Raw genomic sequence first — 24,862 nt, forward strand, 5'->3', positions numbered from 1 at the left:
TCTCTCCACGAGAACAGGTGTTTGGATGTTAGTAGATATATTTGTAATTTCAAAAATGCCTGAAACGCAGAAAAAGAACCAGATAACTCCACTGGACTACCAACAAACCATCAATTATGACAATGCCTCTAAAGACAATGGGTCAATTTTGTTGTGTTAAGCATATCCTACCTGATGCACATTAAAGATAGTGGACAGTTTTACATATAAATGCGACAGCAGTAGACATATAAAACACAGTTGTAGAAAATGCATCACTTTTCATTAGTGACACACCACTGGCTTAATGTTTGGTCCAAACCTCATGTTTCAAAGGGAAGTGCATGATATGAAGTAAAGATACCATTCAATGGAGCATAGAGTGATCCACGTGTAATATATTCCCATCGTTTTTAAAGGGTACTGCTTATTTTATTCCTGTGTCCTTTATGTGAGAGCATTAAGCAGCCTGAGATGAAATGAATAATCATTCTGGCAGTAGGTTTTCTTATGACTTTAATATAAAGCAAATGGTTCAACAATGGGCCACTCCAACCTGGTCTAAAGTAACAATTACATTTTAGAAGTAAACCAAAACAGGGGGAAAATTGCATTGTGTTTTTTCTTTTTTACATTTACACTGAATCTATAATGTAAATCCTCCTCTGCTTTCACATAGAACAAATTATAGCAATTTGCATCAACCTGTAAAGTCAGCATGAAATACAGCTGTGTTGTGTGGTTGTTACTCAAAGTGTGTAATACACTTGTATATGCACTGAACTCCTAGTTTCTCAGTTGCTTCATATACAACAGTTCCAATCCTCTGTGCATGTCTGTGACTCAGCAGCCCATCTCTTGTCACGGCTGTGACTGTTATCAACAATCCTTGTCACTCTCCGTATCTAGGTTACAGTTGCTATAACAACTATTATGCATGCCAATTAGTGGCAATGAGTCATTTCTATACCTTACCACCAGATAGCCACAAAGTGTTTATCGACAGGCAGACGCTTCTGCATGATTTCCAATGGCCGCCTTGTCTGTGTCGCTGTACAAAGAACTATATTGTGCTCAGGCAGGAGAATCAAAGCTGGTGACCCAATTTGATTCCCTGACCCACAGTTGTGACAAAGGGTCCTATGTGATATAACACATGTCTAATCTGCACTTACAGGTTTCTAGGTAACCGTTACTATAGGGACTGGCTGTGTTCAGTCTTTTGGGATGTTGTTGCTAGGCAATGAGCTGTAGCGGTGAAGAGGTACACAGGGCTCAATGTGAGCATCCATGAGTGTATGGAAGAGGTACCGGAACAAAAAAAAAAAAAAAAAAAAGGTGTATTGCAGGGGTGTCGACTATTTCTCAACATGGACTTTTTTCTGTGGTGAAGCACCAAGTGAGCATTGGAGCAGAGTGGTGTTTATTTAAGAGGCCTTGGCCAACACAAGCATGTATGTGTGCAGAACAAGCTTTTGTACCAGCCTTGTCTCGTCAGAGTAGGTGGAAGGCAGGAGACCAGACACAAAAACACACTTCAGGCATCTCCTATAAAACACTGCCTGACCAGGGCATGGGTATGAAAACTATTTAACTCTTTCTCACTTATTTCTCTCCCTCTGTGTCTTTAGGTCTGTGGATCGCCAGGCGTTTTACCATGCCTGTCCCCCCACCCCTCAATCCCTGCAGACAGAAACACCTGCCCCACACACACCTCCACCCCAAACAAAAAGCTGGCAGCACCACTTCCCCCTCCCTTTTCCCTCAATCCATCCTCTCTCTTTCTCTCATCCCCCCTGTTCTCGTCTCATCTTTGCCCTCCTCATCACACCTCATCCACTGCGCTTGCCCCAGGGCTACCAAGAGGACGCTACCTGACTCCGTCACATTCCCGGTGTTTCACTGGCTGACTCTAGTCACATGCTGCCTGCTGCCTTCCCTGATTGGAGCAGGAGAGACGTGGGGCGTGGTCTCGGCCTGTCCTTTCCACTGTGTGTGCCGCAACCTCTCGGAATCGCTCAGTACACTCTGCGCCGACAAGGGTCTCCTGTTCGTCCCGCCACACGTTGACCGGCGCACAGTGGAGCTGCGATTGGCCGACAACTTCATCATGGAAGTGAGTGGAACTGACTTTGTTAACATGACCGGACTGGTCGATCTGACGCTGTCAAGAAACACCATCCACCTTATTCGACCTATGGCCTTTGCTGACCTGGAGAGTTTACGCTCCCTGCATCTGGATGGTGAGATACCTACAGTGCTCAGATTTCTCAGACATGAGGTTGCAAACTTCTCTAAAGTGCTGATATTTGCTGTTTGTTGGCATCTAGGTAATCGGTTGACGATACTTGGACCAAGAGACCTGGCAGGTCTGGTCAATCTACAACATCTGATTGTCAACAACAACCAGCTAATTAAAGTTTCCGTCCAGGCTTTTGACGATTTCTTGCTCACGCTGGAAGACCTTGACATGTCCTACAATAACCTCAGGAGGTAAAACGCTTTGTCTCTGTTGTGATCGCCCACACGCATCCTGCATCTTATCTAATTTATTTTTCTTTAAGTAGAAACACATTATCTGACTCCAGACTCTCGCTGCGCTTAGTTCTGGGTCTCAGAAGTCTATTCTCCTGACACACATTTCAGCTTCTAAAATTTCAAAGCAAAGTGGAAAGAGTTTTTTATGCTCATGTTAAAGTCAGCAAAGACAATGAAGAGAGGCTATCTGAAACTGCTGAGGGTAGATGGCCATGAGTAAAAAGCCCAGTAAAGTAAAAGTGAATCAATTTTGAGGAGGTTGTAATTTGCTTTGACTTCAATTTGGTTAAGACTTGATGAGGTCACTTTTGAGCTCACTCTGCTGTGAATAACTGTACATTGCTATAGGCAGCTTCTATACGAGAGCACTGTGTAGTATTCTGCTCATCATGCTCAAGGGCAATGGAGGATTTTCTTAGCAGTACTATCTTTTACTCTGGACTAAATAATAAGTCAGAACAATGATGATGGTCCCTATCCATCCCACCTCTCGGTGCAGGCATTCTGCCGTCAGTCCTGATTAAGATGTTTCATTTGTCTCCTCTACGGGGGCTCTCTGGCCTTTCTCCAACCTCCATCAAACCATAAGAAAAGAGTAAAGAGTTTTAATGATGCATACATTAGCAACCGCGGTTTGCCCTTTTTGTGGGTTGCTGTGGAGAATACAGTCAGAACAGAGTCTACCTCAGAGATTCTGACCGCGATTAAAAATGCTCAACATGGAAACATGCCATGTCATATGAGAAGGTGGGAGGACCAGTTAGACACACTGATCCTATACTGTACCTCTGAAACCTGATCATGTTTCAATATTCTATACACTGGCACTTAAAAAAAAACAAACCAAACAAAACTTAACAGCAAGGGTCAAAGTAACTAAATACAATTTTAGTCGTTAAATACCAATAAAAGAAGAGTTCCAATTTGATAATTAGCAATGTTTTCCCTTTAGCGCCGCCTAAATCTGACTGCTGATAAGTATCAAAGCCTCAATATGAGAATAAATTAACACAATAAAAATTGAGGGCAACAATTTAGGCCACATTCATGAAGTGTCCTTGTGCTACACTATCTTCATTATTTTCTTTCCACAAACTTAGACAACAACATTTTGTAATCAGCTATATAAAGCATCTTCCCCTTGAAGAGATTCTTTTCTTTAGACTAAATCTGTTGCTACCATTATTCTTTCTCTGATTGAATGACTAAAAGGACAGAATCCCTCACATTCATCACACAGTGAAATATATTATTCACACCAGATAAGCTTAAGTCAATTAAAAAATGTACAAGTTATCAAACATGGACCCTTAAAAAAGGGTAGACACCAAAATGCAAAACAAACTGTAGTAATGAATGACTCAGACAATGAAAATCTTCCAATTTTTCCTTCTTTTTCTACATTTTTCTTTTAAAGTTTGACTCACCAATTGACCCAAATTGGTGAATGATTGCACTTAAGGACTACTAAATGATAACTGCAACGGGTCACAGATGGGACTCATGAAAACAAGGAACAGGAAAAAGAGTATGGAGGAAAGCGAGCATCTGCTGTTGTTGCCGTCTGTTACTGCAGTCATCATTAATTAGTCTTCGCTCATTTCTGCTTCCCGCTGAGCCACATAGGAAAGTACTCAGAACATAAAGAGTGAACTTTGACTGATGTACTAGTGGGAGCACCACCCTTTAATCTGGTTAATGTCTTATACTGTGTCAGTGGAGCCCCGAGGGACACAAGCCGGGGATTGAGTCCGTCTTCACAGCTGCTGTGACTTTCTAGACATATTCCCGTTTCTTCGTTTTCAAAAGAGCACATAATCTCATCTCATATTTATCAATCTAAATGTTCTTTTATGTCTTCAGGGTACCATGGGAGTCCATTCAGAACATGGCCAGTCTACACACTCTGAACTTGGACCATAACCTGATCGACCACATAGCAGAAGGAGTCTTTGGAGAGCTGTATAAGCTTGCAAGGCTCGACATGACCTCCAACAGACTCCGAACCCTGCCACCTGACCCTCTCTTTGCAAGGTAACTGTTAATCATCCGTCTTTCATGTTTCTCTGAGAGGTGGTTATGGTGGCAATGTTCTGCGGTGTGCAGCACCGGTACCGGGCTCACCATATGGCACTAAGCAGGAGGTGCTTGGGCACATCAACAAAAGAAGACAATGTTATGATACAGACATTCAGTAAAACTTTTAGTCACTGCATTCACTTTTTATTCTGTCATTTAATTAACCATATGAACAGCATGTAGGCACCACAATAAACCGTTTCACTCTCACCAGTCCACTGGCTGGAACATGTGAGGCAGCTGGTACTATAGAGGAAACAAAGCCATCTGTTCTCCTTCCCCCATCTTTGTTCTGCGATATAAGAATGAAGCACAGACTTGTTCCATATTATGTTTCGCACAGAAACTCACAAGAGAAAATGCCTCAAAGGTGAACAATACGACCCTTAGAGGTCCACGGTTCTTTCAAAATTGTACATTTTAAGTTTTAGAAAGAGGAATGGCAAGAAGAGAGCACATGTGAAGTCAAAAAGAAGACAATCATTATAGGGATGCCAACTGAGCTCCAAATAGTTCAAAGATATCTCCATCTCCAGAAAACTACCAACAACCCTGCTGTGTCACACTCTGGGTGAATTGGTACCTTCAAACCTGAGTTTTCCTGAAACTCTTTAGAACACATCCATTTCCCCTTCAGTTTCTATTTAGGTTTAGTTCCTGCAACATATGCTGCTAGATTTACAAATGCCAGCCATTGAAATGTGCCTACCTGAGCTTGTTATCTCTGGGTGGAGCCATGTAAGCCAGTCTTATAAACAGCAGGATTCATATACATTTATCTTTTGTGGTTTCATTCTTTTTTTTTTACTTCTTTATACTGTAAAACACAATATGTATCCAGTTTCCCAGTATAAGTTGATGCTCACATATAATGATTCTGCTGCCCTTTAAAAACGTACCTGGATAAGAAAATGGCAAATGAGTGAAATCTAATAAGAATGTTTGAATTGCATGTATAAACAGAACTAAAGTATAAATGCTGCCCCTACTGTTTGTGTGGCCACTGCAGAGTCAAATCTGCTAGTTTGTTTTTATGGGCCTTTTTACACACATTTGGAATACGTTCCAGAAGCTTAATTAGATAGAAAGCTTGAGAAGGGCTTGTTTTGTTCTTTAATAATTGCAAAATATTCCAATCTGAAACCATAAACCTGCTTCAGGATGCGTATGATGGTGCCGCAGTGTTACTCCTGGGTAGATACATAAGTGCCTGCTGAGGATGATTTTTGTAATCTGTAGGTCCTCTTTCTAATTTCTTCTCATCAACTTGCTGATGCCATTACTTTACTTTATACCAAAGCTATCTCGGTTTTATTAAACTGTGCTCTTGAATCCTCTACAATTAAATTTTCCTATAAAACTATAAAATTAAAGAGATGAAACTGTGTGGTTGGTGCATTTAAAAAAAAGGGGGGAGGGGGGGATAACAACAAACTTATAAGGGAGTGAAACATCTTGATAAAATAGTGTTCTTGAATTTCTATTTTGGCATGAAAAAAGGTCCACAGCTGTGTAATTTGTTCACCATTCTTTCATCTTCAGGTCTCAAACTGGTGCCATAAGTCCCACACCGTACAACGCTGTCATAAGCCTGAATTTTGGAGGGAACCCGCTACACTGCAACTGTGAACTGCTGTGGCTAAGGCGCCTTATCCGCGGAGACGACATGGAGACATGTGCCACTCCTCCTCACCTGGCAGGAAGGTAAACATCATCAGTTATTTTAACAATCCCCAAATAAGTGAAGGCTTTCTCTGTATTAGAAGAACAATATAATAGAAAAAAAAAATGTGTCAAATATAATTACTTACAGTGTTTTCTTAGTTCAGTCCAAGGACAAGCTGTCCTATAAGCTGTTGAACCAGACCTGCTTTAGTACACATCTGATTAAAGGCCTCATATTTTGACACCTTAATAGGATTTTCATGTGTGCAAGAATAGAAACAGGAATAAAACCTGCAGGGCAGGCAGGCCATGAGATCTGACTACTTAACCACTGGTTTGATCTTTCAAACTAGTTTTCACTCTTGCATCTCTCTGTTGGATATAACTATGAAGTCAAAAGTAAGCTGTGACAACAAAGGGCTTTGGAGGAAAAAAAAAGAGCATCTGCTGTAGTCAATTGCCATTGCTGCCATGATTAATTATATTCTGCTTTATTTTTACTGTGTGAAATTGTTTTGATCTTCACCCTTAAATTGATGGCGCAAACTCAGTTTTAAGTTAATACATGCTATTAATCTGCCGAACCCATCTCTGATGAAAAATCCCTGTTCTTAGCCCAAAATGTGACACTGCTGCGCTGTTGTTTTTGTTTGTTTTTACTTCAATGGTTTCACACTACCTGCCTTTTTTTATTGCAGATATTTTTGGTCAATCCCAGAGGAGGAGTTCACTTGTGAACCACCCCTCATTACTCGTCACACCCACAAGCTCTGGGTTTTGGAGGGCCAGCGAGCCACTCTGAAATGTCGTGCCATCGGTGACCCTGAGCCGGTAGTCCACTGGGTTTCGCCGGATGACCGCATCATTGCGAACTCATCCCGGACCAGCTCCTTCAGCAATGGGACCTTGGATATGCTGGTGACGGTTGCCAGAGATGATGGAGCATATACGTGTATTGCAATAAATGCAGCAGGTGAAGCAACAGCGACTGTGGACTTGAAAATAATCCCTCTGCCACACCGAGGTGGACCTGGTGGAAACGCAGGGAGCACCAATGTTAATACCAAGAACAATCGGAATGTGACCAATGGGATTTTAAGGAGCGATCCAGGCTCGTCGGATATCAGCACAGGGAAAAACGGAGGGATTAACAACGGCGTGGGACGTGCAGGGGAGGCGGATGACGGGAGGCGAGGCGGAGGGGAGGCCAATGAGGGTGACGGCAGTCGGACCTCCCAGGGTGAAAGAGTCGATGATGGAAGCATGGAGGATGAGGAGGTGGAGGAGGAGGTGGAAGGACGGATGGTTGGAGTACAAGGAGTGACATCCACCTCGGCGCAGGTCCGATGGGATTTCGGACGTTTGTCAACAGCTTACGTTGTCTGGATGTATCAGATACAGTACAACTGCACTGCCGATGATACCCTTATCTACAGGTCAGTTTAACTTTATCTATTATACAATTTACTCACACTGCAAACATGGAAGTCTTTCCCTCTTTAAACAATTGACACTTTCCATCAGGTTATCTGTTATCAGTTTCTCCTCTATATAAGCAACCACAAGCCATTTTAACATTTGTCTCAATGCTGTCCCATGCTTAAAAGGTGAAACCTGCTTTCATGCAAAACCCATGAAAAATTTATTTATGACAGCATGACACTTCAGAAGTGAAACTGTTCATCTTGTACACGGATGGACAGATAGCTCAAGGGGAGGATGAATGGGGAGACAGATAAATGGATCGAGGGGCAACGATAGTTAATAATTTATCTCCATCACTGCATGAAACTAAAACCTAACAGGTGAAGAGTCTCTACATATGGATGAATGCAAAATGAGACAAGGAGACGTATTCATTGAGGGAGAAAAAAAGAACTTGAAGGATGGAGAATGTCCGGAAAATATACTGAATATCTGACTATGACGGGGAAATGCATCTACTATCCAAATCTGCAAAAAATAGTGAGAGAATTGTGCAGGAATGTATATTTAATCTGAATTAACATTTAAATCGGAAGTAAGTCGTGCCATTTGAATTTCAAATCAGATTTCATCACACTTCAATGTCCTTGCTTACTCACCGTGCTCTCAGAAGCACATAACCATTGAAAAACCCTGAATTTGAGGTTAAGAGCTGCAATGTTCATCTTGTTAGCACAAATTATTTAGGACACCACATTACAACTTTCAAGTGCATAGTTCTGGAATAAGATGAGGCGAAAAACTTATCTCCATGCAGAAGAAAAAGTCTGCAGAGCTGACAGGTTTTGTTTCTATGCGTCGCTGTAACGTAACTGTGGGATTTGTGGAGAGAAAGAACAAGGAGCTACACTACTGTAGACACTCAGAGCAGCCAAAAAGATTAGAAAGACAAACAAATCAAAGCAGAACTTCTGTGAAACGCACCTTTGTAACATGAAGAATCTGGCTCACAAGCTTCTCACTCTCTGTGCTTACACTGTGAAACTATGACAGACTCACAAACTAACCACTCAAATGTCAAGAAAACCACTAGAAAAGGATGAACAAGGACGTGGAGTAAATCATTATAAGAGCAGCGGATACATGAATGGACTCCTGCCTTTCCTTATAATACAGTGTTGCTTGAGTTTTAGCTTCTTGGTGCACTTAAATATGCAATACTACTTGTGAATTATAAGTAAGCACAAAGTTTGCCGAATCTGAATCTCCAGGCATACAATAATGAAACATTCATGTGTGGGCTTGCTGCTGCAGCCACGCAGTTACAAGGACGGTGAGAATTTTTTTTTTAAGAAAACAGGAAAGAATGAGGGCATTTTGAGCTTAATTTGGCATTATCTGTATGTTTGCAGGTTTCTTTGGAGTTGGCATTCAAATTGGGGTTGAGCATAATTTCCCTCAGGTGTTATAAAAACGGCAATAAGCTGTAAATGTTATCAAGGAGGGGCAAATGGAAGCAACCTTTTGACAGGAAGAGGGCACGGAAGACAGACAGATGGAGAGATTATTGGGAAAATGAAAAAAAAAAAACCTGAATGTGCCTATAATCAGATGGATTGAGGAAGGAAGAGGAAGGAAAATGGCAGCCAGGGGTGAATCTAAAAAAGATGGATGGCTAGAAGAAACTAATAGTTAAGCCAAGTATAGAGTCAGAAGGAAAGAAATGGGTGAAATTTTAGAAAGGAATGAGGCCTTCGAGATTTCCAGAGGTGGAGGAGAGGGACTGAGGGAGAAGGTGAAGATAATCTCTCACCAAATCATCCTGGGAGATATTTAGATGAAAGAAGGATGGGTAAGAGATAGACAGATGGACAGAGAGACAGATTAGACGCAGAAGAGAAAAATGTGTGTTCAATCAGTCCTTGAGGAGAAAAGCAAATAGGTGAGTGGGAGGAAAGTTATTTAACTTCATCACTATGGTAGAGACCATGTGTGTACACAGCAGACATCCACCAGGGTCTGGAAGAAAGAGAGTGAAGGGGGAGATGGAAAAAGGAAGATGGAGGATGAAGTCTACAAAAATTCAGAGAAACTCAACAAAAGAAATATGAAAGTAGGGGAGCAGAGAGATGGAGAAACAGAGGTGAGGGAATGTGGTGAAAGCCCCACGGCAAAGTGTCCGCCCACAGCAGAGAGGGCAGGGTGGATGAAGAGATGAGAGTAAATATGTGTCCTACTGAGATGTCACTTCAAAACAAAGGAGTGCAGAGTCTGCACAGTCCCGTTGCATGTTTGTGTCAATTACACAGGAAACTAATTAAATGATTGAATTAAATGAACTGAATGAGATCGCAACTCCCTCACTGATTGGCTGTGGTAATTCCTCTGCGGAAAACACTCTAATAATAAGGGAGGTTGTTATCGAGTCAAAATTTGTTATCGCTATAAACCAAGACTCGGATAGCAAAATGCTTAAATAGAGGTGAGGAAAATAACAGGGGTGCTTGGTTAATCGATATCTCTGGCAGAGAAACTAAATGCTGAGCTTGGGAATAACAGTAAAGTCTTCATATTTCTCCTTCAAATCCCAGCCTCCCTCACTAAATTTAGTCCTTCAAGACAAAAAGGGTGACACAGTTAAAAAATCCCTCTCTTAAGGGCACAACTGTAAAGCAATGGCAGCATCAGTCGAGGTGAAGGCTCAGTTGTGCAGCTACAGACAAGGAAATGCTGAGCCCCGCAGAGCAGAGGGGGAAAACATAGGAGCGATAAGCAAAAACAGACTCAGTAAAGGCAAGCGGGGAGACGCAGAAGCTCAGTCAAGAGGGAGTAGGCGATCACAAGTTTGACTAAACCCCAAACAAATTGGACCAGCAGGAAAACAAAAAAGACTGGATAAGTGATGCACTGAGATCGAGAGGCAGCAGCTATTTTAAAGGTGAGACCGAAACATAAGGTCTTTATCAAGCTGCAGAGGAGAGGACGCAGTAGGAGACAAGTCTCAGGGTATAAGAGAGGCACAGAGAAACCAGTCTCAGGGGAAAGATGAAGCAGAAATGGAAAGGGAAGCATTTGAAGGGAAACATACCACAATGCTGCCAGGAGTTTCCAGTATAGATTTCTATCAAACTGTCAGCGCGCCACTGCCAACTGCAATATCACAAGGGCTAACAAGTGAGAGTGAACAGGAGTCAACCAGAGGGGATCTCTCTCTCTCTATATATATATAAATATATATATATATATATGAATATTCAAAAGGATGGCCTGGGGAAGATATTAGGGATTTGTGTTCATATCGTGTTGTTGTGGTTGTTACCGCTGTTGTATGACCGCTCAGACAGGTGGACAAAACACCAGGCCAGCTGAATTAGGTCAAGGATGGATAGAAGGGGGGGGGGGGGGCAAAGAGACAGAGAGAAAGAGGATTTAGAAATGGAAAGCAACAAAACACATCCAACAACCAAAAGTGAGCATGAAGAGTGTGAGCAAGGTGCAGACATAGTGAGAGAGAGGCATATAGATTACAGAGCAGCAGGGTCCATTGTGCGACTGCCAGATTTCATCATCTTTAAAAGGTCAGTCGGATGCTAGAAAGACCTGCCTCCATTTTAACGCGACTTGTCTAATTTTGATGGCATCTGTGACAGAGCCAGGTGGGATATCGTCCATGTGGTGTCCGCTGGGCTCTGCTCACCCTGACGCCCTCGGCTCCCCTGACTACATCGGCTGATCCTCCTTCCTGGAGCTGTGCCACCGTGTTACACTACCACACTTCAGTGCCTGGTAGTCTCTGGCAAGACGATGTTCACGTAATGTGAAAAGAGCAGTGTCAAAAAAGAAAAGAAAATCCTGGTTTCTGGTGGAATGTGAGCAGCCACCCACTGACAAACGTGTATGCAGCCTACCTGAAGGACAAAGAACAGGAGTTAGGAGTGTCCCTCCATGGTAATGAGGCAGCATTCCTAAAGCAACCCCTTGGGTACCATCTGTTCCCGAATTTGTCATTTTTTTCAGCATGATTTGTAGCCGACAGGAAAGCACAATATGGAAAGTTAATATAAAAAAAGGTATAGAATATACAGGAGCGAACATGGCTCAAAACATGATTTGACTCATATTAGCATTTATGTCATGATAATTTTCCTTTTATGTGTGCTGGATTTGACATTATTTCATGATTCTGCATGTGTGCATATGAAGATCCTATAATGGAGGTTGCACAATGCTGTGGTTAGCACTCCCAGGTGCATGTTCCCATTGTGCAGGCATTGTTTTATTTCATAGGCCTTTGAACCAATGACAATAGGCAATGATTTTGCATTGAACTCTAAAGAAAATTGGTGAACATGTTGCAGCATGGCCTAGTGGGCTTAATTGAAGCAAACATGCATGTTTGTATCACTGATTTAAGGTTTTGTTGAGGTTGATTAGTACTTTCATAGCCATGGTACTGATTTGCAACAGGTATATGTATAGCGTTCTTTAGTTCATCAACAGCTATGCAATCAAGCCACTTAATTGCTCCAGTTTGAATGAGCTAGTCATCAACCAACCCACATATAGTGAAGAGTAGCCCGGCTTCACAGCAATATTGTTGAGGAATGCGCCACATTATACGGAACAGGTGTATATTACATATGTCAATACATCTGATTTGCATTGTTTCTTCATCATATCGTTTTATAGGTAGATGTACATTTTAGTTTTTCAGAAACTGCAGCAAGGTATTGACACACAAAGTATGACAGTGGGGCATGTGTATTATCAAATACACACCTGAGGCAAAAGTTTTATACTAAAGTCGTCTCAGGAGTGTGAAGGCCCGGAGAATATTTCACAATTGCACCCCAGTCACAACAGGAGCAGCGTTCCTGCTGGGCTCTCAAAGTGCCAAGTATGGCTCTGAATTTAATGGGAACGGAAGCGATCACAGGGACAGGGAGTTGCACAGAGAATCACGCAGAGTTTAAGAAATAATGAGAATAATGAAAGTGGAGTCCAGGAAAAAAAAAGAGGCATGGTTGAAAGGGACAGGGTGAGAGTTTGACAGCCATAGGAAAGGCGCGTGCTGTGAAATAGACAGCTGAGAACGTGGCTAATGAGTCACAAAAGGAGACACAACTGAAGAAGGGAACTGAAACTAAATAGCAGGTGTATTACAATGGCACTCATGGGAGTACTGAACTAAGCCATACGTATATTTAAAATATACACACACCGGTATATGGATGGCTAGATCCCACATTATGCTGCTGTAAAATCATTTTCTCACCGCTGGAGACATCAAGCCTATGCAATGTTTTAAATTGCTGTCATGTCACATGAGTCTCTCTGTGTTGCACACTATGATATTACAGAAGAAACTGATATCAGCATCCTATTTTATCCTGATAACCAATACAAGAACACATGCAAGAAGCAAAGATAAGTGCATCTTCTGAGGCATGGACAGATAAGGATGTAAGGAGAGATAAAACAGCAGGGCAGGGTGGAGGCATGCAGAGACAAAGATGGAGAAGGTGGGAGGCAGGAGGACAGAAAGGAGCGAGAAAGACAAAAGCATGAAGGAGGAAGGTGAGAGAGAAAGGGAAGGGGGGGGTGAAGTAGGGTTGAGGTGTGTCCCATGTGAAAATGCAATTAGGTGTTCACCACCGTGTCAATACATATGTCAGCTCCCATCAGACGTATTAGAAGAAAAAAAAGGAAGAAAGGGTCAGCACTCGATACATATGTCACTCTCTATTATGGTGTATGGTCAGTGGAAGGAGAGAGACAGAAAAGTGCGGCAGAGAGGGAGGGGCGGGGGGATTCATACTGTTGTTTATTGGGTGGTTAGATTAAAATGAAGAGAGCAGAGGGATAAGTGATGGAGAAAGACAAATACAAGGAGGATTGGGGAGGAGAAAGAGGTCATTCAAGAAAAAAAAACCGAGAATGAGAGAAAGAACAAGTGAAACAGGCGGCGAGAAAAAACCAGGCCAAATGAGGAAAAGCTGAATGTGAATGCCAGATTAAGGAAAGCAAAAAGACAGAAGGGAGGATGAAACAAAATCTGGAAGGGGAGGGAAATGAGAGATTGACAGAGAGACAGATCAAGGAAAACAGAAGATACAAGCAGACAAAAATCGAGGCAGACAGCGCAAAAGAAAGTAAACAGTCCAATAAATCAAGCCCAAGAAAGTGGACTAAAGGGTGAATGGACAAAAGATGTGACATAAGGAGGGAAACGGGGAAATGAGATAAATAGATAGATAATAGCTTTGTTGTTTCGCCTCATTTTTCTCTCTTTCCTTGTTCATGATGCTTTCTGGTGTGAGACCACCAGGACTGGTAATGCAGCCAGAGAAGAGCAGGATATGAGACAGCCAGAGCAACAAGAAAAGATGACAAATTAAAAAAAATAAATTATAAAAAAGAAGATGGGGACGGGAAGACAGAACCCAAACAATCCTTTCTCCTCCACTGCTCTCACCTGACCCAACACCCCCCCACCCCCAGTACTATTAATTACTCGTTTCTGTGTCTCTTTCACTTCCCTCCTGCATCTGCACACACTCCTTTGCAGGGTTTAAACATAATTAGAAGCGGAGAGCACACGCTCTTAAGTAAGTCACGGGATGCTGCACAATGTCCAAGTATGAGAATGCAGAGATGGCTTTGAGAGGAATAACCCAGCACCTTCAACGACATCTATTCAGTCGCATTTTATTTCAGACCAGCACAAGCTGCACTTTATATTCATGAACACACATTGTCTCACAGAAGCCAAGGTTTTAGGTGAAGATCATATGTACTGGCACCGTATAGCTAAATAATGTTAAAAATGCATAATGCAGCGAGTGGCAGCAGATCAGCATATCAAAGCTGCGTGCGTTTGTGAATGTGTCCGCGTCGTCCATGTATATTTTAGTGGATTTGCTTGGCTATTTCTGTCGCTGCCAGCGTAGCAAAAACAACTAGAGACGCGTTTCACAATCTCAGGAGAAGATGCAGAGAGAGGGGGGTGAGGAATTGAGGGAGGATGAGTAATATAAGATGAGGGCAAATGGAGAGGTGGCAGGGAAAAAGGAAAAGAGGAGGAGGAGAAGGAAGAGGAAAGAGCAGACATACCTAAAAAGGAAATGACAGGAAGGTGAGGAGAAGGAAGGAGGACTGGGAGTAAGAGGAGGAGTGACCTTGGATGTTAAATCATGGTACATGGTTATCACGTTGGCTAATAGAGATATAGTTCGCTGACTGTGAAAAGAGGAGAGGCTGGGAGGTCAGGTGGAGCCTGGCAAGAAGAGCCGAAGGATTTGTGGTGAGCAGAGCTGACTGTCTGCAGAAACATAGGAGAATACAGAACACAGAAGAATACAGAGGATACAAAGAAGGACAAGCAGAGATAGAACAGAGTGCTCAAGGCGTACGGTGAAAGGGAGTAAAAGAAAAAGGTTGAATGTGGAACAAAAGAGGGGAGCACCTCTGCGGATTTAGGTAAAAAGAAAGGCAGGATGGGCGATTCCAAAGCAATAAAAAGGGCAGGACAGCTAAGAGTGAATCAGTGAAATGAAGGAAATCTGTTATTAAAAGATGGATGGGGGGAATGAGGACGCTACTTTGAGGGGAAGAGGATCTACAATAAGCCAAAAAGAAGGATGGAGGGTGGGATGATGGATAGAGCCAATAAAGGAAGGGATGTTGAAAGGCAGGATTAGAAAAAAAAAAAAAAGACTCAAGGATTTACTGAAGGTTTGTGCGTCAGACAATGGGCAGAATATATAGATGTTCTAGATTTTCACAGTTTATGCAACAAAAAAGTGCAGTTGTTTCACATAAATCTGCAAATAATTCCAGTTGGTGGCGACACATATCAGAAAGGAGCAAAACCATCAGCACAAGAATTATTACATTATGTTAAGGCAGTTTTCCTTGCAGCATCCAGTTCAAACAATAAATAGACACTTGAGTGACGAGGGAAATGAAATTGAAAGAACATGAATAATCATTAATATGAATCAAAGAAAGAGAAAATTGATTTAAATACAACCCTTTGTTGCACGGGACCAGTCCCTCGTTGGTGTACAAGACTCCCCATAGTGATGGTCAAGTCTTCTGCCTCATGGGGTTCCAGTAATTATCCGCACACATAAAGCCTCTGGATGAACTGACACCACTGTAATATTTAAAAGCCTTTTATAAGCCTATTTAATGACCAAGGTATTTTTTTCCCCCCCCATAACCGACGCAGCAGAAGTGTTGCAAATGTGAGGGAGAGACCACTGTCTTTACTGCCGTACTCCACAGAGCGTGATTCACAATCCCCTGGTGCAACTGATTGCCCGGGGCCTTTAATTTAGAGTTGTCATACATCAGGTATTTGGCTGTAATTTTAGGTTTTACTTAAGTTGTAAATATGGCACAGGAATATAATAAACACTAACTTAAAATGCCGCCGCTTTCTATCCAGACATTAGTTACTGTTCTGGTGTTTTGTTGTGTCTTTTTTTACTCAGAATAGTTGAGGTTCATTTCGCAGAGCTGCAGACACTTTGCAGAATAAACATTCTTTGAGTGGAGCTATAAACTGAAGGACGCATTTAATCTAATGAATCCATTTGAAGAGTTACAATGGATGCTACCATTTCCAAAAGCATTCTGGCATATTAGTTTCACCATATCCCTTTGGTAGGCACGTGAATGTTCACATGTGATGTCTTATCGCATTGCTTAGTGTTTATGCTTTCGATATGTTTGAAAACTATTTACATGTTGACACTGAGAAACAAAAAAACAGACGGCACACTCGCTGAAAGAGCTGGAGAGTGATATTGATGTGAGCCATCTCGCCTCATAGTGAGGAGGTTCCCGTTTGGATTTGGCCTGGAGGCCTTCACCAGTGGAGAATGATTGTTTTTCACTGTGCATGTTTGGGAGTTTACCCTGGGTTCTCCAGAAGCCCAAAAACATGCATTTCAGGTTGTTTGGTAACTCTGAATTGCCCATAGGTGAAGAGTGTGATTGTCTGTCCCTCTGTCTTTGCCCTATCATGGTGCATCCTGCCTTTGCCCATAGTCAGATGACACCAGACCAAGCTGGGTAAATTGGTATAAATGATGGATTTAATGTCATGAAGGTTGATGGTTTGTAAGTGTTCAATGCGTGGCCACCGCAAGACGAGATGCCGTTCTGAAATTACTGTTTTGCAGAGCCAAATAATGAGCCTTTGCCATGGCAACGCTCACCTGATCCGTAATTCTCTCCAGTACGCAGAATAAGTTAACTACCAAATTTGTGACTGTGTTGGAGAGAACTCTACACTGACTTAATGACGACTGAATGAGGGTGGCTTTAATGAGAATGGCCCATGCATCTGTTCAGATTATAGTGAAGCCTGAAAATGTCAGACAGTACATTCTAACTCCTTATTAAAGTCACACTGAGTTTCTGTAGGAAAATGATGACTTTTGGGATATTTCAGTGCCAGTTTTTAAGACTCAAATCACTCCAGGTGACTTGCAAAAACGAAGTACCTCAGTTTGTAATTCTCACTTCAGTTCTAAATTCTACCTGTGCAGTGGTTGATATTTTGGGCATTTGCCAAAAGAAAAATTCTCATTTTGTTAACTTTTAAGCCTTGAGAAAGCAGTGGAAATCTGTGATCAATATTCTGACTGAGCAATACTATTACCAAAATCCATCAGTTTGCCCTGTAGCTTGCCTTAAGTAGGCTCCTCTTATTTCCCAGGTAACTTTGCATAATTCAAGACATCTAATCCCATCATCCCATCCCATCAACAGTGATACGAATACATATGAGAATTTGCAGTCTGTCTGGTTTAATATGAAAATTTTAATTAAGTAGAAGTAGCAGATTGCACCAAATTGAAAATTGAAGAAAAAAAAGGGCGCACACCAAGCTGCTTCTATCCTTGCTCTCTCTTTTTTAATGCATTATAAACAGAGTAGGGTTAGGGGCCTTCTGCAGAAGCTCCTCGCAAGTCTGAGTCATCCTAGATGGCATTTATAGGCTGTAGCTCAACTCTGAAGGGAACCTGGATGGTTAGGAATGAACAACGCAATTAAGTCCTTTGATATAGCACAAACAGAGGAAAAAAAGAGGAAAGTGGACCAAAAAAAAAAGGCAGAGAAGAAAAACAAAAGAGGAATCTGAAAAATAGTGGTGTTCATAAAAGTACACAAACACTTACTTGCCCACACAAGAGGGCAAAGGCATGTTCATCAGTGACAAGACACTTGAGGTGTGCTACAGATGCCCACGCACACTTTACCCCGGCGTACTACATACCTGCCAACCCATCAAAATACACACACCTTCATTCCGCCATGTCATATATGAAACACACACTGAGACACGCAAACACAACTTATGTAACGCCTGCGCTCCATGTCCTCATCGCCACCTTACGTGATTTGTTTTTCTCTTCCTCCCTCTCTTGCTATTGTTCACCTCTCCCCCATTTGTTAGTTCTAACGGCTGCTGGAACACTTAAAATGAGGACACATTCAAAGCACTTCTCTTTTTATTATCCCACGCAAGCGCTCGCTCATTACAGGCACACGCGAGAACACATTTGCAGGCGACAGAAGACAAGAAAAAAAAAAAAAAAAAACATGCTTTCTTCCAATCGTAACCACAAAACTTATCAACCTTAGTGTGATTTATTTTAGGGGGGTGAACATTGAATCTGAAATGGCTACTTTTGGAGTTGAATTGTGAGGTTTTATAAAATGGCTCGACGTTTGCTTCTTGCAGGGATTCAAGTACGTGCACGTATACACACCCCTGCTCTCCAAATGAGCAGACAGAGTTCTCTTTTCATGTTCCCCAGGCGCTCTCTCCATCAATAGCCTCATTTTCCCTCTCTCCCCCTGCTGCAGTACCCACCCCTGTGCAGTTTCTAGCCATCCTTTCATTCCCCCTTTCCTCTGCCTCTTTTCCAATATTCAACCATTTCTGCTCAAATCCACCATCAACATGTTTGTACATTCAGATTAGGTTTGAAGTTACTGCAGATATTGTACGTTTCTTTTCACATTTTTCTGGGCACAGGGCGCTTCTTTATCCAACTGATGTGTGCTTTTTCTTTTTCCATCCACTTTTAGAATCCTACCATCAACCAGTGACCGATTCCTGCTGAAGAACTTGGTTTCTGGTGTGGACTACAACCTGTGTGTGCTGGCGATTTTTGATGACACAATCACATCGTTAGCTGCCACAAAGGTCCTGGGTTGTACGACATTCTCCACCAAGGATGTCTACCCGGCGTGCCGCTCTCTCCAGGCCCACTTTCTGGGCGGGACGCTCACCATACTGGTTGGAGGTGTTGTTGTGGTCACCCTGCTGGTGTTTACCGTGGCGCTCATGGTTCGCCACCGTGTTTGCAATCATAGCGACCACATGATATGTCACAATGGCAACACTGAGGCAGGAGGCGGGGCTTGTTGTCAGAGTGGAGGTGTTGGAGGCGGGGACAAAGGGGGAAACAGCAGCAGTTGCTACCAATCAAATGGATCTGGTGATATGATGATGGTGGTCCTACCCAATGGTCTGCCTTCCAAAAGAGGAGAGAAGGAGAAAGACAAGGACAGGGAAAAGGAAAAAGAGGTGGCAGATTCCACTTCTTCTCAGCCCCCCAAACTGCCTCCAAAGCCCAGGGCAAAACCTAAAGTCAACCTGGAGCAGTTTCTTTCAACTGGGGGAGTGGTTTCTACAACGACAGGAAGTGAGATGGCGCTGGTGGTGAGGCAGCGCAAGCTGGAGAAGGCACCACCATACGAGAGTGACAGAACTCCACTCTACTACTCCCCCTCTCCTCCCTCCACCTTGCCCCGACAGTCACATTCCAGAGAGCGTCCGAGACCCCGTCTGGAGCGAGAGCTGACCAACCGAGCCAGTTTCTCCTTGGCTGCTCCCCTGAGAGACTCTGAGATGTTGGACTGGAGGATAACTCCCAGAGGAAGGGACAAATGGAACTCCTCACAGGCTTATCAAAGCCCTCTAACCCCTCTAAGTCCGGCCTGTGGGACTGTTAGTAAACGACGGCACTCATTGGATATGGGCTCCTCGGTCGCCCTAGCGACCGATGCTGCTGCGACTGTTGCCAGGCACTACGGCGCCGTCAGTTACGCCAAGCGACTGAGTGTAATCTGGACCAGGCGGAGTCAGTCACTTCACGGGATGCTGGTGCAGTGCGCGTCGACCACAAGCACAACTTCTTCAACGACCAGCGATGAGGGTGAAAACAGCGGGGGCTTCGGGCCTCAGTGTAATCTCCAAAGGGGATTCATCCACGCTTACAACACCACCAATTCCAACTCTAACAGCGGGGTTACTGTGGGTAAAGCCAGCAGTTTAAAGGACAGAGGTCGGGAGAAGGGGAAGGACGGAAGGAGCGCTGAAGAACTGGAGGAAAGTGTTGTATAGGGACTGTGGAAAGAGACTTTAAAAACATGAGAGGGATAAAGGGTTCTATGAATGAAATATTTATTAAAGATGGCTAAAGAGGTAGAGAGATATTAGGGGAATATTAAAAAAACAGTAGAAGAGGGAACGATTGTCAGGTCAGATGGTTGACATGATGGAAAAGAGAAAAATTGCCTTGACTCTCACTTATGCAGTTCCTTGATTTGGCCTGGGAGAAGTCAAGAAAAATGGAGAGCAGAACGGTACACCTGAAAGTCAGTGTAGAATTTTAAGAGGGTCTCTCACTGACTTCAAGAATGATGGCTAGTAACAAAAGTGGGGATAGAGAAGTGACAAGAAAAAACAAAAAAACATTGTGTTTTCAAAATGGTCTTTAAATACTTAAGGCTAGAGTGGCCCAACAAAAACAATGAAAGATAGTACAGACAAAGAATGTGACAATGTGAGGGGTATATAGTGAGGCATAATCGAAGGGGGCGGGGGAGACTTTAATAGTGCAACTGAAAAAAGGTTGTGTAGCAGAAGCTCTGTGTGGATCTCAGTAAAGCCAATACACTAATAGACCCAGACTTTTGCTAACACTTCAAACCTCCAGAGTGCCAGCCCCCACACCACCACATGGATTTAAACTGGATCAAACACAACACCACGACTGGTTATACTGGAGAAAGCCTCTCGCCTGACAGAAATATAACAGCAAAAACGGTCTGGAGGCCAGAGCTGCGCTCTGTTCCTTTGATTTTGGACTCCAACAACTGACGGCCATTTCAAAAGTATTTTCCAAATCGTAACGAATGTGACTTTATGTCCTCTGTTGTCTGGACAATGATTTTGGCTTGCTGTGCCTGCGGATTATGGAGGTATAAATACAGAGCTGGGCGCATTTGACACGATCAATCGATACGCGCTGGAAACGGCGAGTGGTGCACAGACATTATTAAAAGAAAGACATTGGGATTACAATGGAGTCGATATGGATTACAAAATGGAGGAGACAGGAGTGTGTGATGGAACATGTGAGTGTGCGCATTTCTGAAAGACGAGCTCACGCTGGATGTCAGTCGATATTGGACCAGACAAATGAATAATGCTAATGGATGCATAAGTGTGCATGCATTGATGGACCACGGATGGATCAGCGTGTGTGTGTGTGTGTGTGTGTGTGTGTGTGTGTGTGTGTGTGTGTGTGTGTGTGTGTGTGTGTGTGTGTGTGTGTGTGTGTGTGTGTGTGTGTGTGTGTGTTCAGGAGGGGTACTCCAGTCAACAAGACTCCATCCACGGTTAACATGTTTCGTGCTTTCTGGACAAGCTGTGGGGAACAAAAAACGAACGGTGGATCGGTGGTGGTAAACTCGGTGTGAAGAAAGAGCAAATTGTAACTACATTTTCACCACAAGCAGTAAAAATCACAACCCTCAGTAATGTAGCATCGTCAGAACGCGGCAGCAGCTTCAAGGGGGAACATTTCAGATTCATTTCCTGTGATTTCTTTGTGCCACACGAATTCATGTTGAATCCAAACTGTGAATGTTGTCAGAGAGGAAGAGGTAAAAAAAAAAAAACAACAACAACGGCAGAACCACCATGGAAGCTACTAACTCTTTGTTGGAAATCTCTAATGGCACAGACGACTGAGACTCTTGGAAAAACTTCTATCAAAGAGAAAAAAAAGATTTAAGAAAACTTGAAAGTATATATATATATATATATATATATATATATATATATATATATATATATATATATATATATATATATATATATAATATATATTAAAAAAATGATGTTACTTGTCGCACCATGTGTTTCTGTTTTTTCAAAGTTTTCTGGGGAATGATGTTAGGATCAAAAGCAAAATTTGAATCGTGTGACTTTTTTGTTTTAGACCGAGAAAAAAACTCCACGATTAGAAGAGAAAATTCTGATAACTAGGCAGAAAAAAAAACAAAAGAAAAATATAAAAAGACAATGAAGAAGCACACAGCACAAAACACACACACACACATACAGCGATGCCTATAAAACAAAGCCAATTAAATGAAATAATTATGACTTTTAACCATTAATGTTGTTTCTTTTCTGTTTTTATTTCATTTTGCCAAAGTCAATATTGTTCTCTGGACTTGATATAAATAATAAAAATTACATGTATGAAACTGAAAGTGACTCATTACAACAAAGGTTGTGTGCCAATAGTGTCTGCAAATATACTTTACATGAATATTTGACAGGGAAATGTTTGTGTGTGCACTTTGGTTCACCAGCGAGACTTGATTTTAGGACAGCTTCGTTCTATATTTAAATCTTTGACAAACTTGGGGCATAAGTTGGATATAGATGAATTCAAATGCTGGCGCCTTGGTTCAGTCTGAATCTGGGGAGAAATGCAAAGATGACTCAGTCTTGATGAAAATGTTTTGAGCTCAAGGCGAACTTGTGAGTCAAAGAAGCTTCAGTGCACGCACATCTGTGAGCGTGAAAATGAAGTTGTTTACTTGTCAGTCAGTGGAGCTGATTAGGAGGTGAGGGGTGAAGTTACCCTCCTTGAGGTAATTAAAAAAAATAAATAAATAAATAAAAAAAAAAGCCCATAAGACACACTGAAAATATGATGAAAAGCCAAGAGCATAAAAAAAGATGGTGAGCTAAGAGAAGACGGGAGATCAATAGTTTCACAAGCAGATAAAATGCATTTAGAAAGCAAAAAGGTAGGGGTAAACACCAGAATTAAAAGAAAAGATTTGATATGACTATCAGAATATGAAAGAGCGCTGAAGTCACAACAAACAGAGACGGAATAGGAACTAAGAGCTGTCAGGCTAATGGATCATGATTTTGCTGCTTTGTTGTTACCCTTCATGTCTGCTGCTTTCAGACGGTCTAATGTAAAACATTATGAGACTTTCACTACTACCTGCAGCCGACTTTAACACTAATTTAGCAGCAAAGCAAGATGTGATCTGGCAGCGAGTTGCAACTGAGCAGCATTCATTTAACTTTTCCTTGTTGAATCGTGCAGACGAGGAGCGATCTGTGAATTGGAAATGCTGGATAAATAAAGCCAAACATCACGTAGTAATTTTATCCAGGTCACCGAGGCCATAGCAGCAGCCTAGATCTTTGTCTCCCATGATGTGGCGTCGCACTGCTGGTGAGGGTCTATGGCTCCACAGGAAATGTAATCTCACCAATGTATTCGGGGTTTGTCTTAGATTACACTCCCAGTTGGATGCACCAAAAATACTTCACCAGCACGGGGGACGGGAACCGATCAAGGAGCTGAAATTGACTGAATGCTACATCGAAATTAGGGCGTCTGCAAAATTAAGCCTGTGAAATCTGTGAAATGAGAGCAAGAACGCCAGAAGGAAGTGAATAAGCCGACTTCTCTCTCTCTCCATCTCGTCCACTTCATCTACCTCTTATTTGCATGCTTTAGCTTCGTACTAAGCCATTTGCAGACGCAGCCCAACGCCCAGTATGGGGAGAGTGGGAGGCGGGAGAGGGGACTGTGAGAATGCTGACACACCTCGGGCCAGACAAACAGATGATGATGATGATGATGAGCAAGGGAAAAGAAGGAGAGAATTGAAGGAAGGGGGGGGAGGCCACGAGCTCTCAGTAATGCATCTATGTGCATATCCATGACCAAATGTGCCCGCTTCCTCATGCGTCCGTGAGACAAAGAGGAAAAAGGCAGGAATCAATCCGCTCGCTGCTGGTGTTATTTTTGTCATGCCCGTGCTTTGCCACAATGTATGAGCACATTTCCAAACCACAAAGGCTTCAACTGAGACTTGATATCTAGCGTGCGAGTGTGTGGTATCGTATGTGTGAATGAAGGTTAATATTTGCTCTTGTCTGACACTGCATCCTAATCTGGGACCAAACAGTGACAAGGGAAATATAATGGAGACAAGATGGAACTGAGAGGAAGGTTCTTGCTCATATATATATGCTTGTGTGTCTCTGTAGACATCAGGTTAGAGAGCAATTTGAGCCACCTTTATTGGGTGGATTATAGTCTGTGTGTGTGTGTAGCGGCCAGGATCATCACCACCGAGCACCGCCCCTCCCCTCTGCCTTCTTTGCCAAAGGCCAAACCATGACCCAATTTGAATAATTAAAGAAAGTGCTGAGTAATGTGCAAACGCACATCAGGAACGCACTCAAGATTTCGTTTGAACACATGGAGACAGACACACGTTTATATACGTATCGTCGCAAGACAAGCTCTTGACGGCAGCGTCTGTTTGTTAATGTGAGAGCATGTTGGCATCTTAGAAAAACATGTCTGCCTGTGGCCAAACTTCCTCTGACATTTGCAGTTATGATCAAGGTATGATGCATTTCCTCGCAGTGCCCTGAGTAACTGCTGACTCAGGCCGCATCGGGGACTCAGCACCTCCTGTGCCAGAGAGCGCTCGGACCAGTTGTTCAACACACTGAGCTGGTACATGACTGAAACAAAGTGGGAATTTATTCTTTATTTCAGCTGCACGTGACTGGCAGAAGTACCAAGATCATCACAACAATCATGACACGAACGTGGATTCATGCAGTTTCCGTGGCAACCGTGCAGAAGTGTTACCGGCGCAAAGTCTGAAATTAGCCTTTAGAGCAGCACAACAGATGCAAAATGGAAGACCACTGGCCAGACGTCAGCTGGAGGACATGATCCCAGAGCTCCTCTAAAACATGACTCAACCCTCTGCAACTTGGCCAAGAATCAAAATGATTTAATAA

General features: G+C 42.7%; 2 protein-coding genes across 3 annotated transcripts in view; one reads left to right on the plus strand and one right to left on the minus strand.

Annotated features, from left to right (window-relative positions):
• pcxb (pyruvate carboxylase b) overlaps positions 1–24,862 on the minus strand; it is a 312,252-nt gene that overhangs the window by 114,825 nt on the left and 172,565 nt on the right. The window lies entirely within an intron of this gene.
• On the plus strand, positions 1,637–20,116 carry LOC308123729 (leucine-rich repeat and fibronectin type-III domain-containing protein 4; the record flags this gene model as incomplete). Its single annotated transcript, XM_080486370.1, has 6 exons — positions 1,637–2,222; positions 2,310–2,472; positions 4,381–4,551; positions 6,139–6,300; positions 6,960–7,697; positions 18,796–20,116. 6 exons carry the CDS (start codon positions 1,637–1,639, stop codon positions 20,114–20,116), a joined length of 3,141 nt encoding a protein of 1,046 aa, XP_080342496.1.

This window comes from Lipophrys pholis (assembly GCF_963383615.2).
Source record: "Lipophrys pholis genome assembly, chromosome: 18".
Lineage (NCBI taxonomy): Eukaryota > Metazoa > Chordata > Actinopteri > Blenniiformes > Blenniidae > Lipophrys > Lipophrys pholis.